The following is a 17,544-nucleotide window of genomic DNA, read 5'->3' as shown; positions in this document are numbered from 1 at the left end:
TCTCGAAGAGGTAATGAATCTATTTAGGTTATTGTTGATCGTTTAACGAAATCTGCTAATTTCATTCCTATTGACGTGCTTAGAAATACAAAGAAGTTGGTTTCCTTGTACATTCGGGAAGTGGTCAGGTTACATGGGATTCCAGTGAGTATTGTTTCAGATCGAGATCCTTTGTTCACTTCTGAGTTTTGGAAGAGTTTTTAGCGTGCTATGGGCACTAGTTTGGCGATGAGTACTGCTTATCATCCTCAGACAGATGGACAGACAGAGAGGGTGAATCAGATATTAGAAGATATGTTACGCTTTTGTGTAATGGATTTTGGTGGAGGATGAGAGGAGCATTTACCTTTGGTGGAGTTTGCATATAATAACAGTTTCCAGTCGAGCATCGGTATGGCACCCTTTGAGGCTTTGTATGGACGTCCATGTCGATCGCCTGCTTTTTGGGCAGACGTGGGATACCGAGTATTGCTTGGGCCTGAGATAGTGAGAGAGACATCTGAACATATTAAAGTCATTAGAGAAAGGATTAAGACAACACAGAGTAGGCAGAAGAGTTATGCAGATTTGAAGAGGAAACAGGTTAAGTTTTCTATAGGCGATTTTGTGTTTTTGAAGGTTTCCCCTATGAGAGGAGTTATGAGGTTTGGCATGAAAGAAAAGTTGAGTCCACGATATATTGGACCATATGAGATAGTAGCCTCCATTGGTAGTTTGGCGTACCGTCATGCTTTGCCGCCTAACTTAGCGATGATTCATGATGTTTTCCACGTGTCTATGCTACAGAAATGTGTGAAAGATCCTACTGAGGTTGTTCAGCCAGCAGAGCTAGAGTTGAACGATGATGAAACTTTCACAGTGAGACCTATCACGATAGTAGATAGGGATGTGAAACACCTTAGGAGGAGGATTGTAAACTTGGTAAAAGTGCAGTGGAGTGAAAGGGAAAATGATGTGACTTGGGAACTTGAAGATAAAATAAGGCAGATGCATCCTGAGCTCTTCTCTGACACTCTACCTTGAATCTCAGGACGAGATCATTTTAAGGTATGTATACTATAACACCCCGTCTTTTATTTGCTTTTCCTATAATAATAGTATTAATAATAATAATAATAATAATAATAATAATGAAATGGATAAAACAGATATATGATAACTATTAGCTTAGGGATAAAAGTCCGTAAGTAACTAAATAAGTGTTATCCTTGTTTTTCGGGGAGGTTTTAAAAACAAAACAAAAAAAAGGGGTTTCTCACGTAGAGTTCTTTTTTGGAAAAAAAAGGAGTTTTACTAAAAGAAGAAAAGGTTTTGAACGAGGAAGATCGTCCTTTCGCGCAACAGTCGACTTCGGTCTTTCGGGGTTTTTCTCGCTGTTCGGTTTATAAACAGTGAGTAGTATGAAGATATATTTTTATATTTGTTTATGTTAATCATATCAGTAATACTGTTTCCATATTTGAGATATTGTAAACCCTGTTAATGGTGCCGGCTGTTAGATACAAAATTTAGCAGTACTACAGTATGTAAAACTCTGATGAATTTGAGAATTTAAACTGTCGAAGCCTTGACACCGGTTGTTAATGGCGTCGCCATGAGAACCAACTCGTCCTATATATTTTTGGTTGTGTTTGAATGATGTGTTTTGTTTGATTGTGTGGTGATGTTAATTGTTGTGGTTATAATTGAATTGAATGGTGGTTGTGGTGGGTTTTACTTGGTTGTTAGTCGTTGGATGGTGAAGAATAGAGTGGGTGCTGGAGAGCGTGAGGGGAAGCTTCGGAACCGGTGCATTAATGGAGGTCAATGTCGATCCAGTTGTGAGGGACGAATTTGATAAACAATGATTTGGGTTTTTGGTAGGAATTAAAGTAGTAGGGGTTTTGTTGTAGGTTAATTTCGGTTAGTTGGAGAGGTGAGTGGTGGTTCGGCGAGTGAAGCTTTAGCAGACCATTAATGGAGTCGATTTGGGATTTTCGCAGTATAAGGGAATGAGGATTTTTGGGTATCGACAGATTGGGGGTTTGAAGGGGAGTGGAACCGTGGGGTTCATAGTGGAGATAGGTTGGTTGGTGGTGGTGGCTGATTGGTGGAAGGTGTTGTGAGGAAGAAGATGAACAGTGAATTTCGATTTGGACTTGGGCCAAATCGTGGGTGGGCTTGAATGTTTAATTTTTGAATTTTCTTTTTTTGGACTTAAGTTTAGACTTTGGGCCTTAGGAGTTGGGCTTTTGGGTTAGAGGAGTTTAGGTCTGGTTGACTGCTGTTGACCATTGGCAGGTTGACTTTGACTGTTGACCAGGTTTGACTTTGACTAGTTGACCCAAATTTGACTTTTACCTCGGATTATGATTCAGTATATTAGGATAGGTCTAGGATTATTAACATGCTTGACTTTAGGCTAAGACCTTTCTAAATATACTTGTGTACGTGTCTTTACTACTTTGTGATATGTCAGTCTTTTATGATACACAACGTTATGACACTTATACATCCATGAAATTAATAACGCGTAAACAAAAAATACATGAATCAAGATACTCCTTCGTTCTATGAAATAATATATGCAATAAAGTTCAATAATGCGTAAACAAATTTACCGCACCCTTTTAGAACTCTCCACGCCTCAAGTTTTGGAATTGAGTTTTATGACTGATGATGTCATATGTTAGGTGGGCATTTATTGAATGTGCCATAAATGACCCGTTAGCATTATATATGGGTATTCATTGAATGTGCCATGAATGACCAGATTGTTTGGACTGCCCTAAAGAGGAACTAAGGTATTCGCCTTGCGGGTTAGTTGTATTCCTTGAGTGTACGGGAATGTAGGGTTGGGTATTCCTTGAATGTGGCGGGAATGACCCAAGGCATTCATTGAATGTGCCATGAATGGCCCGTTAGTGATATGATAGGTATTCCTTGAATGTGGCAGGAATGACCTAAGGTATTCATTGAATGTGCCATGAATGACCTGAGTTTTGTGCCCAAAGAGGCTGTGGAATATGTGTATGAAAGCCCAGAGGTGGCTATGATATTGAGGTATTCGGTGGGAGAGAGGCACACAGGAATATGTGATTTGGCAAATGTGTGGAGTGCAAATCGTGGAGTAGGTATTAAAGGGTTGGTGTATAAGAAAAGTAATTGATTAATTGATAAGAGAAATTGATTTGATTATGCGAGTGTGTTTGGGCTTACATTTGAATACCTATAGGATATCTACATATGTTATATAAGATTTCTAACTTTCTTTTGCAGGAGGGTAGGACTTAATAATATTTTGTACAGGGACGTTGTCCTACCCTAATACAGCAGTGGATATCGGTAAGTTTTAGTTCAATTACTTAGTTATCAAAACAAGTTATTATAACGAGTTAATAAGATGTGAGTCTTGCTTGGAAAGAAACTATGCCGGTTAAAATGACGGAACTACCTGTCTTCCAAGCTGGGAATGATTATATTATGATATATTTAAAGTGTTAGTTGGGATAAGTAAAGATTAGATATGTTTATATGTGGTTAGTCTACTCATACCAGCAAATTCCATTTTGCTGACCCATGTTTGCTTTGTTTTTGCAACGTGGGTGTGTTCTTGGGAACATAGGTGGAAGGCAGTGGAACCACGGCGTGTGATTTGGATTCTTGCCTGGAGCAGTCCGTTAGTTCTTTTGTTAGGTCTGATTCTTATTGACAGGATGTAATAACGTAGTTATATTTTCAGCATGACATGAGAACATGGTAGTAAGGACTATTTATTCAGAGAGTCTGTTTGATGTTTTGTTTGGATGGGATGATATCTTAATAAAGTAATGGCGGATAATTGTTTTTTTTTTTTTTTAATTTAAGTTGATTCTTGTATGATGGGGGTTTTAGGTTTTGACATGTGTTGTATCCACCCCGTCATAGCCTGGGTTTTTAGACAATTGAACCGAGTGATGTTTGAGATATTTATATTTCAAAGATTCACTTTGTAATTGTTTAGAAATTTGGGCTGTGACAAAAGCCATCTTAGGTTTTAGATATAATAGACAACAACCCTAACTGAAAAGAACCTTTACTTACTCATCCAACAGCTAGCTTCGCTCTTTGTGGATAATACTGAATCGGGTCTTATGATTGAAAATTTGTGATATTTACAAGTATGCAAACCGTACTACGCATCGAGGTTTTTTTTTTCCTGAAGTCTTGAAACCCGTCATTTGAGATCAATAATTAGCATGGTTTTTTTGGAATCTAATTGTAATTATATAGGGGAGGCACATCTAATTTAATATAAGGGATAATTATGTTATTTAAGTGATATTAGGGAGTTTTTTTTTTCTAAATTATTAATAAAAGATGGCTTGTTCTAAATTCAGGGAGAAAAATGGAGAATAATTATATAATTTAACTTACATTAGGAGGGTTCTTCTAAATTATTAATAAAAGGGGTTTTTCTAATTTTTGTGAGGGAGGTGTTTATAAATTGAACAAATATAGAGAGATTTCAATTTGCCTACTCGATAGTGGAAAGTGGGTTCCTCAAAACCCGGCTATCATATAGTGTAGAGATACCAAACGCTAGTACTGTACGTGATAAGACTTAATTTTGTATGTTTGTGGATGAAACTTACATTAGTTACATACACATGCACAAACACATACAAAACTACAAAAATATATTAGAAGGGTATCATACGATACATGATCAATTCGATGCTCGATACGTTAGCATTGAAAACTCATACATGATATGATACACGAGTTGATAACTATACAATATAGAATAGAAAATCCAGGGAAAAGTAGCTCTACACCTCTACATTATCCATAATTCCATATTTACTCAAGTGTGGGTAGATATGATGGCTAGTACCTTTGTTATGCTGTTTTTGTCCTAGAACAATTAGTTATGCACTTGCAATCATAAGATCAAGCTGATTTTTCATCAAAAGTGGTATGTCGTACACGCCTACACGGAACATAAACTCTCCATAACTTGGTTCACAATAGTAGGAAACAACCAAACCTTGCGAAAATAGGTACGAGCTAGTCCAAATACAAGTGTAAAGTGGTCAAAATGTTTGTACTAAAAAGGAAATGTGTTAGTTAAAGACCATTAATACTGAACAGTCGAGAATGCTCTCTAGGAAGCCACCTCAACACTCTTTTTTCTCTAAAGTGGACACCTTAGCTTTTAGAATGATTCGGCAGATAAAAAAACAAATTCATGCATAGTTTTGGAAACTATTTGCGTAACAATCTTAAATAAAATAAAAGAAAATGATAAAAAAAACCTTTCATCAAAACTGAAAACCCCCACCTGACCTTTACCAAAAAAAAGAGAAAAACTTGCTCCATCATCTCTTTTCAATTGTTCAAACCCCACCATAAGCTAAAAAGCTCTCCACACAGATTGATAATCAGACAACTCGTCCAACCCTCTCTTGATCTTTTTTCTCCAAAACCAACTAGCTTGAACCAGGAAAAAAAAAACACCATTCGTTCACTTCTCATTTTTCTTCAAATTTAATAAATTCCTTTTATGAAATTCAGGGTTGTTCCTTTCGCTTGAAGAGATTAACGAGTCCAAATAACCTATGTCTATATGTTATCTCTCTATCGCTTCAACTATTGGTTCCATACCCACCAGGTACACTCTTCTATGAATTTCATATTTTTAAATCTCTGATTGAATTCAATTTCAGAATTCATCAATTGCACATCATTTGTTTTCAGGGGGGAAGTAATGGACTTGGTTGGAGAAGGAGGAAATTCAGTTAATCTTAACTATGAAAGCAATTAAGGACATGGATTTTGAGAATATGACTCGGGTAATTCTTGAAAACTCAAAAAAAAAAAAAAAAAAAAAAAAAACAGAACTTTAGTGGCTTAATTTTGCTTATTTTACGAGTAAAAAGAGCAAGTCCCGATGACGTCACGAGAGATTACTTAGGCGATTGGTAAGGCGATATGAAAACTTCCTTTTAAGGTAACCTTTTTTCCTTACCCCGTTATTTTCCATATCCCCTCTGTTTTTTTTTACCTTTTATAGTAGCTTTTAGACCAAGCTACTGGCTTTTCTGATCTTGGGCTCTCTCTCCAGCCATAAGAGCTTTCTACTTTGGTATTCCTTCCTGTTCCCTCACTTTGGGACTCTTATATTGCTACTTTGTTCTCTCCTTTTAACAAAGTAGAGGTTAATGCTTGGTAGTGGATTTCACGGTTAAGTCATCATGCCGGATCCCTCTCTAGTTCAAGTGGGGCAAGCATCTTCAAGTGCTAATCCCCCCTTTTCGTGGAGTTCACTGTTTCATGATAAAAGTCCCACCTTTGTCAATGAACAGTTAGAATTTGTTGAATCGACCTCGGTTGACGATGTCATTGAAGTTCCAAGATTTGTTTTGGAAGAAGGAATAGAACAATGGAGTGAATTCCTTGTGGGTTACTTTGTGGAGAAGCGTATGCCTTTTCCTCTAGTGAAGAGAACACTAAAAAGAATTTGGAAGACGAAAGCTAATTATGAAATATCAACAGACAAAAACCTCTTTTACTTCAAATTTTCAGATGATGAAGATTAAAACAAAAAGTGTTTGAGAGTGGTCCAGTTTTTGTTGCTGGAAGAATCTTCATTATCAGACCTTGGAGTGAAGATTTTGATGTGGATATTGATGTTCCTATATGGGTGAAACTCTATGATGTACCAAAAATTTTATGGACCAAACAAGGTGTTAATTAGTATGATAACAAGCAGGTTGGGTAAACCTCATTGTTGGGACATGGCCTCTCAAAAACGAACAAGATTGGACTATGTCAGAGCTTGTGTTGAAGTTCCAGTTGACTCACAATACCCTTCCACCCTAACGTTCGATCTAGGGTATGAGAAAATAGTCACAGTAGGGATTGAATATACATGGAAACCAAACTACTGGTCCTACTGTAAAGTTTTTGGGCATACAACATCTAAGTGCCCAAAGCAATTACCCAGAGCAATTCCATCAGTTGCACCAAGAGATTTACCTTCAGTGGCACCAACAACCACTCTGTTAGCTGGTACTACGACATCTTTGCTTCCAAGGTCACATGTCATGGCTCGACAGAAGGAGAGACCTAACCAAGCTTGGCAGCAAGTTAGAACACAGAGAGTTAACAACATTTCCACTCAAGTAATGGGGACACCAAAGGTCCTACCAAATGGAGCAGATGTTAACCCTATGGAGAGCTCATTGCCAACTGTTGAAAATGCAAATGGTGATAATGTAGTGAGTACTATTATCTGTGATCCAACTAATACTACTATAACACCAATCCCCATGTAGTGAGTACTATTATCTGTGATCCAACTAATACTACTATAACACCAATCCCCATCACACAAGGATCCTTTGAGATTTTACTTTCCTTTGAAGAAAATGCTCAAGACCTGGTACAACAGTGTGCAGAAACAGCAGTTTGCGAGAGGGTTGAGGAATATAGACCAATTGTGACTAGATTAACAAATGAAGTCCAAGGCATAGAAATAATCCCATTTATTCCACCTGAAGAATATGACAGAGACCAGACAGTGGCACTATATGATGAAAAGCAAGCAGCCTTTAAAGAACTGGAGGGGAACCTGATAACTGAGATCATAGCAGATACAGAAAGCAATCAGGTATTCATTGATCATATTGAGAAGATTGCAGCCCCATCACCTCCAGTTACCCGAAATCAAAAGCAGTTACAAGAGGCAAGGACTGAAGTTGGGAAGAAAGGAAAGCAAGTGGTAAAGAATACTCAGCCATCACAGAGCACTTCAAGAGGTCGAGGATCAACCAGAGGGGCTGGTAGAAAGAATTAACCCCACTTTTCTTTATGTCGACATTAGGAATATGGAATGTCCGGGGAATAAACGAAGTAGCGAAAGCAAGGGAAGTTAATAAAGTCAGAAATGAAAACAAACTATGCATGATGGGGCTTCTCGAAACAAAGGTTAGAGCTGGTAGCTACAAGCTCATTAGAAGTACGTGTTGTCCTTTTTGGTCCCATCTGAATAACTATAACTCTGATCCTGTAGGTAGGATATGGTTTTGCTAGGATCCAGGCATGATTCAGGCAGTAGGCATCAAAGAAACATCCCAGATGATTCATTGTGAGGTTCAAGTGCTTCCCACTAATCATAGATTCTATCTAACGATCATCTATGCAAGCAATTCCCCTTTACAAAGATAGACTTTGTGGCATGATTTGATTACACTAAGTACAAGCATTACAACACCATGGTGTGTTAGTGGAGATTTTAATAGTATTTTGCAGTCTTCTGAGAGAATTGGGAGTAATCTAGTGCATCCAAGGGAGTTAAGAGACTTTTCTAATTGTGTGAGTACAACTAGGCTTGTAGACTTACAGTATAAGGGCAGTTTCTATACTTGGACTAACAATGCAGAAGGAGCAGGGAGACGATGTTCAAAAATTGATAGGTGCATGGTTAATGCGCAATGAAGCTCTTTATTTCCTGCTTCAGAAGCTGAGTTCATTAGTCAAGGTGTTTCAGATCATACTCCGATGATACTTACTTGGTACTTAATGGTGAGAAAAGTTTCCCCGTTTAGGTTTTGTAATGCTTGGGCACTACATCCTGATTTCAGAGAGACAGTTGCAACAACATGGGCAACTCCTATTACAGGCAATCCCATTTATATACTTGCACAAAAACAAAAGATGTTAGTACTGAAGAATTGGTCTAGAAAGTACTTTTCCGATATAGGCAAAAGAACAGAAGAAGCTAGAATGAAATTATTTTCAATTCTGGCTCTACTGAGTAATGATCAAGGAAATACAAGACTGATTTCTCAAGAAAGAGATGCAAGAAAGGAATATACAGATTTCATGAATATGGAGTATGAAGACATTAGGCAAAGGGCAAGCAGTCAGTGGCTACAGGAAGCAGATAGGTGTACTGCATTCTTTCATAGTATGGTGAAGGAAAGAAAGTTAAGGAATAAAATTTGGTCTCTTACCGATCAAAATGGGCAGAAAATCACTGATTCTTCTAAGGTGATTGAAGAAATTGTTCATCAATATCAGAACTTGCTGGGGGAGAGTACTTATGTTAATAGAGATATTCTTGAGAGATTACAACTAGAAGCAATAGTTCGAGCGCAAGATATATCACTACTGGAATTGGATGTAAACCCTGAAGAGATTAAAGAGGTCTTGTTTGCAATGGACAACTAAAAAAGTACTAGGACCAGATGGCTACAATTCATTTTTCTACAAGACTTGCTAGGCAGTTGTGGGAGAGGATTTTGTTAAAGCTATCACCTACATTTTCACAGTCAACATGGTACCAACAGGTATCAACTTCACCTTCATAAGTCTCATTCCAAAAATAGCCACACCTTCAAGGATTACAGATTTCCGTCCTATTGCTCTCTGTAATATAACCTACAAGTGTGTTGCCAAGATAATTTCAAACCGACCCAAGCCTATTATGTCCTTCCTAGTCAACATAAATCAATCAGCTTATATAGAAGGAAGATCCATACAGGACAATCTTCTATTGTCACATGAGTTACTCAGAAGTTACAATAGGGGTGGTATATCTCCCAGGTGCTCGTTGAAGGTGGATATAAGTAAAGCTTATGATTCATTGCATTGGGTGGCCTTAGAAGTGATGATGCAGAAAATGGGAATTCCTTTAAATCTTCAAAAATGGATCAAGATGTGTTATTCCACATCCCAGTACTCTATCTTGATCAATGGAAAACCTGAAAGCTACTTCCATGGCAAAAGGGGTCTCAGACAAGGAGACCCCCTATCACCTTACCTTTTTGTAATGATCATGGAGAGTTTGAGTTGTTTGCTCAAGGAGAAGCTATATTCTAGTTCTATCAAAGCTCATCCAAAATGTAGAAAATCACAGATCATCAGTTTGTGCTTTGCAGATGATTTATTGATCTTTTTCAAAGGTGAACAACAATCAACAGATGAAGTTATGAGAACTTTATCAAAGTTTACAAAGGGAACTGGGTTGAGGATCAATTTGCATAAGTTTACCTTGATAACAGGAGGACTCTCAGAAGATGAAAGGAAGCTCATGGAAGATTCTTTAGGAGTTAAGCATGCCTCACTCCCGGTAATATATTTGGGATTGTCATTAACTTCCACAAGACTAGGGATTAGGGATTGCCAACCCCTAATAGAGAGGATAACTGTAAGGATACAGAATTGGAAAACTAGGTGTCTGTCACATGCGGGGAGACTCCAACTCATCCACTCTGTCCTGTCCACATTTCATGTCTACTGGGCTCACACTTTTGTATTACTTGATCACTGTCCTTGAGCAAGTTACTAAGATTTGCAATAAATTCTTATGGAATGGGCCTGAGATGGGAAGTAAAATGCATCATGTAAGTAAAGGATGCACTGCACTACCAAAGCAAGAAGGTGGTTTAGGTATAATTGATCTGAAGTTGTGGAATAAAGTGGCATACTGTGGCTTATTATTTAAGGTTGTTTCACTAGAAGAAAGTTTATTGGTGAAATGGGTCTGGAAGCAACACATCAAGGAAAGTCATTTTTGGACAATGAAAATTCCAAAAGACTGTTCCTGTGTATGGAGAAACATTTTGAAAGCAAGGGATAATGCAAGGAAATTCACTAAATATGTTATAGCTAATGGTGAAAACACTTCCCTATGGTATGACTTGTGGTGTAGTGAGACTTCCCTCATAGAGAATGCTTTTGCAAGAGATAATATTTAGTTACCTCTCTCTGCGAAGGTTAGTGAGCTGATCACAGATGGAAGATGGAATAGATTGGTAAGTGAACTACCTCAATCACCTCTTAAGTGCCAAATTCTTCTTACAGATATCAATGGATATGTTACTAGAGATTCTATTGTTTGGTCTCCATCCCCAAATGGACTTTTTAGTTCAAAAGCGAGATATTCAGCCATGAGAATACCAAGAGACAAAGTGAGGCGGTGTAGTTTGGTCTGGGGTAAGTATGTTGTGCCTCGTCATTCGTTCACTACATGGCAACTTCTTTCCAACAACCTACCTACTCAAGATAGATTGGTTAAAAAGAAGGTGCTACAGCAATCCTCATGCTGCCTTTGTAATCAATCAAGAGAAAACTCTTTGCATTTGTTCTTTGAGTGCCATTACAGTAAATCCATTTGGAGGGCTGTTAAACAGGAATTGGGAATTCACTTGAAATCATCGGATGGGAATGGTATATGGTTGGAACTTATACAACTTTGCAACAAGTGGATATTCGGGAAAGAACATTGTTAGAGAGAATTAGATTGATTATAGAGTACAAGGTAAGATTACCAACCCCATGTGTTTGGAGTAAACCAGCGGTAGGCATTGTAAAACTGAACACAGATGGTGTAGTGTCAGATCATAGAAGTGCAACAGGAGGAGCAACAAGAGACTCCAATGGTGAAGTTCTGTTTGCTTATGTAGGAGGAGGAAGAAAGTCAGTGATTTATCAGGAGTTAAAAGCTATCATGCAAGGGTTACATGGCTGTGTGTTCTTTCACAAAGCGCAATCAACATTCTAAAGAATAAAGAGAAAACATCTTGGTTCTGTTAGAATTTGGTAGGTGCTATTGAATTGTTTTATACTAAGCTTACCTGTGTTGAGTTTATTCATGTTTATCGAGAGATCAATAGAGTAGCTGACCACCTGGCAGCTCTAGAAAATTGTAATGGTGTGCAGTACTTTATACCTCCCCTGAGTTTGCAACTCATGTGTCTGTGGAGGAGGACAAGTGTAAGGTATTTTTGAGAGTTTAATACAGGTAGGGGTCTGCCTAACCCTAAACTTTATTATTTTTTTTTTTTTTTTGAAAACTCCTTTTTGCTGTTTTTTGTATCAGTGCTTACTTTATAATTAAAAAAAATAAACTATCTTTTTGAAGAGATTTATCTAGAATGAGCGTAGGATTTTGGGTTCGAGAGTTTTTATGTTCGTTTCTGTTTTGATCTATCTAATTCCAACTTCAAATATTGAACTATAGTAGTTTTTTTCCCTATCGCACTATATATTAGATAGAATTTATAGTTTATTAAAGAATATAATAATTTTTTTTCGTCAAGTCTGCCTAATTGCTCTTCTATGGAACTCAATAAGCTCAAGAAGTTGGAATATTGCTATGTATTTGGGGATATGTCTCATTGATACTGTACTTTAAGTATTGAGGAAAATAAGGATCTTATGTATCTAAACAAAAAACTAATTTAAGAAAATATTGCCTGGCAGTGAAGCGTTCGAAAGCTTATGAGCATACCTTGGTAAAGATTTTGATTCTCTCAATGCTTACTAGCAATTCATATATGTTAGTTCTCTCTCCCTACCTGTTATGAAAATTGGGCATAGATGTTTGTTGGACATGGTAAACACTTCATTTTTTTTATCTATAGTACTACACCAGTTGTTCTTCTAAAATTTTGTTTGATAAAAGGCCTTCAACTTAATTTAACATACGTAAGCAAAATACTGTAGATCCAAAATGAAAATTGTCAAAATTTAATTTGCAAAAATAATAAGGGTAGAAAAATGTCAGCAATATACATACATAAATCTAATTCAGACAAGAGGTGGAAGAGGTTTGAGAAAGACTAACCTGAGGTAGGACTACGGTTGATTTATTTGAAAGGCTACATTCATAAGCTCTTCAATTGGGAGAATGTAAACCTGAGCATTGTATCCCTGCAACTTCCCTTGAAAATAGTAGTCAACCCCTCCCTGTAACTTCCCTTGAAAATAGTAGTCAAACCCCAAACTCTTTATCTGTTTTGGAAGAAATTTGTCGTCTATTGTTTTATTACATTTGTTATTATACTTTCACTTTTTAAGTACTAAATTAGATAGAGGATAAAAGGGTATAAAGGCTTGGAACATGCATCTAAATGGGAAGATAAAATTACAACTGGATATTGGTCATAGATGTTTGTTGGACATTGGTAAACACTTCGTTTTTTTTATCTATGCAATTCGTATACCAATTAGGTATTTTAACTACAAATGGAGCATTTTTTTTTCATTACAGTTTGTGTTGTTCACTTTAATTGCTTCCTAAGTAAGGTTTCTAAGCTAAATATGCGCTTGGATCATGCCTTGAGGTTTTGGCTTCCTCAGTTTGCACTTAACCCCTTGCAGATTGTGTAGGGTGAGATGTGCTAATGGTTGCAATGTCATTTCCTAGAATAATTGAATGTCGTGAATAGTTTTACTAACATAAGCGTGCTTCCCGAGAGTCCTTATGACAAAAATATAACTATTAGTTATTAAACTATTAGTGCATATGAATTTTTATGAACTTATAGTTATAGTTATATTGTTGAAGTTCTTATTAGAGATATTATCTTACGAGTGAAAGAAAGGCAGCTTATTCATTATTAGAGATCTTCCTCTCTCTGGCCTAAGTTAGGCCATAACTCACTAATAGGTTCACCTGCAGAGATTCATAGCCGTGCTATTGTTTTATTGATTTTTTTTTTCTAACTTTGCGTAGAGTCATTCTCTTTTAGTTAGTCTTTTTAGAAACCATCTTCCACTACTGATTTCTCCACGAAACTCTCTCATAGCATATTGGATATGTATCATTCCTTGATCTCTCGATATCACATCAAGTTGGGTGTTCTCTCGATACCATTTTTTTCCTTTTTAACCTTCGTGAAATTTATTGAACTGCTATTCAGGTCGTTTAAAGACCATATAAACTACTTAGCTAAATTGAATTTAAGTGTCACTTTCATTTTTTTGTTGTTAAATAGTAGAATAGTGTTCGTCATTTTTTGCATAGCATTTTCTAGTGTATGCCCCGTCGTCCATATCGTCGTCCGATAAGAACACAACAGTAGACAAGGTTCAACAACTGACTCACAAGAATACTAGACGAGATTGATACAATGGCCGCACGTAATGATGGAGGTGTTATGGAACCGAATAATGGTGAAGCTATCCCACCCATGCAAGCACAACAGAGGAAGAAGTTGAGTGATTTCTATTCGCCAATCATTGGAGACCCACCCAGCAGTATTGTTTTTCCAGAGACAGAATCTAACCAGTTTGAACTTAAAGCATCAGTAATCTCTATGCTTCCAAAATTCAATGGTTCAGACAATGTTCAGCCATATGTTCACATGAACAAATTTCTATCAGTCTTCAGAACTTTCAAGAACCAGAATATCAAAGATGAGAGTATCAAGTTGATTCTTTTTCCGCTCTCACTCGAAGGTAAAGCATCTGAATGGTTAACTGCACAGTCGATCAATTCAATCAACAACTGGGAGAAGTTGAGAACAAAGTTTATGAACAAGTTCTACCCACCCCAGAAGACCGATGCCATGCAGCAAGCCATCAACAATTTCAAAGGGAAGGTGACTGAAGAATATCATCAAAGCTGGGAGAAATTCAATAATCTACTAGTCTCATGTCCACATCATGGTTATGATAAGAGCACACTGGCTCATTTATTCTTTCGAGGACTTTCTACTATGAATAAGCAGATGATACAATCAATGCATCAAGGTAAGTTTACATCATTGGATGGAGAGGAAGCCTACAACTTTCTCGAGAATTTAGCTAAAGACACTTAACAATGGAGTACTAGCAACGAGGACGTAACTAGAGTGGAGGGAGTGTCAAAACAATTTGGCAACCAAATTCAAGAAGACCCAAATCAAGCGATGCTATCAATTATGGCAAGCCTATCAACAGGACTTGAAACTTTGAACAAGAAGTTTGATCAGTTCTCCATGAATCCTCCAAAAGCAAACAATTTCCAAGCTAAACCTCAGCCATCCAAGCCTTGTTATGCTATTTGTGAGCTATATTCTAATGAAGGCCACACCACTGAAAAGTGTTCGTACTATATGGATACTAATGCAGAGGCATGTAGTATCAACTCTTTAGGAAGAAATAACCAGTTCAATCAGGGACAGAATTATTGGAAGCCACAAAATGCAAATCAGAGGAATTTTCCTCCAGGATTCCAAAATTAGTCAAATCAGCTCCAGAATAACCATTATCAGTTCTAAGTCCGCCATCAACCGTACAGAAGTCAGCAGCCATATCAGAACCAATAATACCAAGCCAACACAAACAGAGAGTTAGTACAAAATCTTATGAGTGGATACATTGCCCCTACGCCTCAGTCGAGCAAAGCAGCTATCCCACATCTGGAAGAAGCTATCACCACCATTGTCAATGAGCTGAAACATACAAATCAAAGAACCCAAAAGTTGGAGAATAACTTTAGTGTCATTCAAGGCCAAATAGGGCAAATCGCTGCAGCCTTGACAAAGAGATCAAAATGAGCATTACCAAGCCAGTCGGAGCCAAATCCGAAAAGAAGAGGTGTCTTGCAGGTGGATAACCTGGAGATTACTCATGACCAAGTTAATTATGTCACCACTCTGAGGTCAGGCAAGAAAGTTGATAACAAGATTGTCTATGAACCAGGAAAAGATTCTGTAGAGCCTAAGGTAACTTATGTCCCCACCATCCCACCCAGTTCTAACATTCTAGATATATCTAGTGTTGTACCACCTGCTGAAGAAACTGTTGTAAAAGAAGTTGAAGGAACTACTGTGGAAGTAAGTAAGAAGAAGCCATCACGAGTGACTCCACCTGTCACTCCACTATCTGTTACCAAGCCAACCGAAGCCGAAAGAAGAGAACCGATATTGAAGAATTCGCCAGCACCGTTTCCTTCGAAACTAGTGAATACCAGAAAGGATGACCAGTACAAGGAAATTTGCGATATATTTCAGAATTTGCATATTAATGTCCCATTTCTGACCGCCATCAAGCAAGTTCCCTCGTATGCCAAATTCGTGAAAGATCTAGTGAAAAAGAAGACCAACATTCTAAAAGAAGCTTTTATCGCTCAAAGATGTTCATCATACCTACAGAATCTAGCGGTTGTGAAATTGAAAGATCCTAGAAGTCCAACTGTTACATGCAGAATTGGAGATTCTTTGGAGGAGCAAGCTTTATTAGATTTGGGTGCCAGTGTGAATCTTCTACCATATTTCGTCTACGAGAAGTTGGGCTTGAAGGATCTAAAACCGACTGATGTTACTTTACAGTTTGCAAATAGATCAGTGAAGATACCTGGAGGAATCATTGAAGACGTCATAGTCAAGATCGAAGATTTCTATTATCCAGTTGATTTTATAGTACTCGACACAGAACCTACATCTGGTAGGCAGATAGATACCAATCATTCTAAGCAGACCATTCTTGGCCACTGTAAATGCACTCATTAACTGTCGAAACGGTAATATGACGTTATCCTTTGGTAATATGAGAGTCGAGACTAATGTTTTCCATATGTTACAGCAACCACAGGAGGTGTGTGCTATGAACGAGGTATGCATGATTGAAGCATTAGCACAAGATTATCTGACCCATTCATATCCTGCTGGCGAGTTATTGAAAGCTCTGACAGACTCCGACTGTGAAAAACTTAGTGTCCAGGAAATCAATGCGATTTTGGATTCATCACCTGTCATGGATGACAGCAAGTTCAAAGAAAAGTTTGAATCGCCTATGTCTGATGGACCATCTAAAGAGCTTAAGAAGGAGCCACCTAAGCTAGAATTGAAACCTTTGCCGTCTACACTCAAGTATGTTTTCTTGGGAGATTTGGGAACCTACCCAGTAGTCATTGCATCCGATTTGACTGAGGAGCAAGAATCCAGGTTAGTAGCACTTTTAAAGGAATACAAGTCAGCTATAGGTTGGACAATTGATGATATCAAGGGGATCAGCCCAATGATAGTTCAACATATGATTTATTTGGAAGAGGATTCCAAGACTTCTAAGCAACCACAGAGGAGGCTTAATCCGAAGATTAAGGAAGTAGTTTGAGAAAAGGTCGTCAAACTCCTTGACACCGGCAATATCTACCCTATTTCTGATAGTCAATGGGTTAGTCTAGTTCAAGTTGTGCCGAAGAAGTCCGGAACCACAGTGATCGAGAACGAGAATAATGAATTGATTCCAACCAGGATTCAGATTGGATAGAGAGTTTGCATCGATTACAGGAAGCTGAATAGCGCATCGAGGAAAGATCATTTTCCATTGCCATTTATCGATCAGATGTTAGAAAGATTAGCTGGACAAGCTTACTACTGCTTTCTTGATGGTTACTCAGGATATTTTCAAATCCATATTCACCCTGAGGACCAAGAGAAGACCACATTCACATGTCCGTTCGGAACATTCGCCTACCGTCATATACCTTTTGGTCTATGCAATGCACAGACCACTTTTCAACGATGCATGATGAGTATTTTTTACGACATGGTAGAGAAATACATGGAAGTTTTTATGGACGATTTTTTAGTTTTTGGATCATCTTTTGAGGATTGCCTACACCATCTCTCCTTAGTCCTTAAACGTTGTTGCGATACCAACTTAGTTCTGAACTGGAAAAAGTGTCACTTCATGGTAAAGGAAGGGATAGTGTTGGGTCACCAAATTTCAAAGGAATGAATTCTAGTAGATCGAGTGAAGATTGATATTATAAAGGATCTACCTAAACCGAGAACTGTAAAAGAT

General features: G+C 37.7%; 1 protein-coding gene across 1 annotated transcript; it reads left to right on the top strand.

Annotated features, from left to right (window-relative positions):
• The first annotated feature begins 639 nt into the window (after window positions 1-639).
• On the top strand, window positions 640-1,023 carry LOC147523221 (uncharacterized). Its single transcript, XM_086569940.1, has one exon. It carries the CDS (start codon window positions 640-642, stop codon window positions 1,021-1,023), a length of 384 nt encoding a protein of 127 aa, XP_086426066.1.
• Window positions 1,024-17,544: the final 16,521 nt, after the last annotated feature.

Source organism: Coptis chinensis, chromosome 1 (genome assembly GCF_015680905.1).
Source record: "Coptis chinensis isolate HL-2020 chromosome 1, ASM1568090v1, whole genome shotgun sequence".
Classification (NCBI taxonomy): Eukaryota; Viridiplantae; Streptophyta; class Magnoliopsida; order Ranunculales; family Ranunculaceae; genus Coptis; species Coptis chinensis.
The sequence above is the reverse complement of the archived record's forward strand: the minus strand, read 5'-3'. Positions and strand labels throughout refer to the sequence as shown.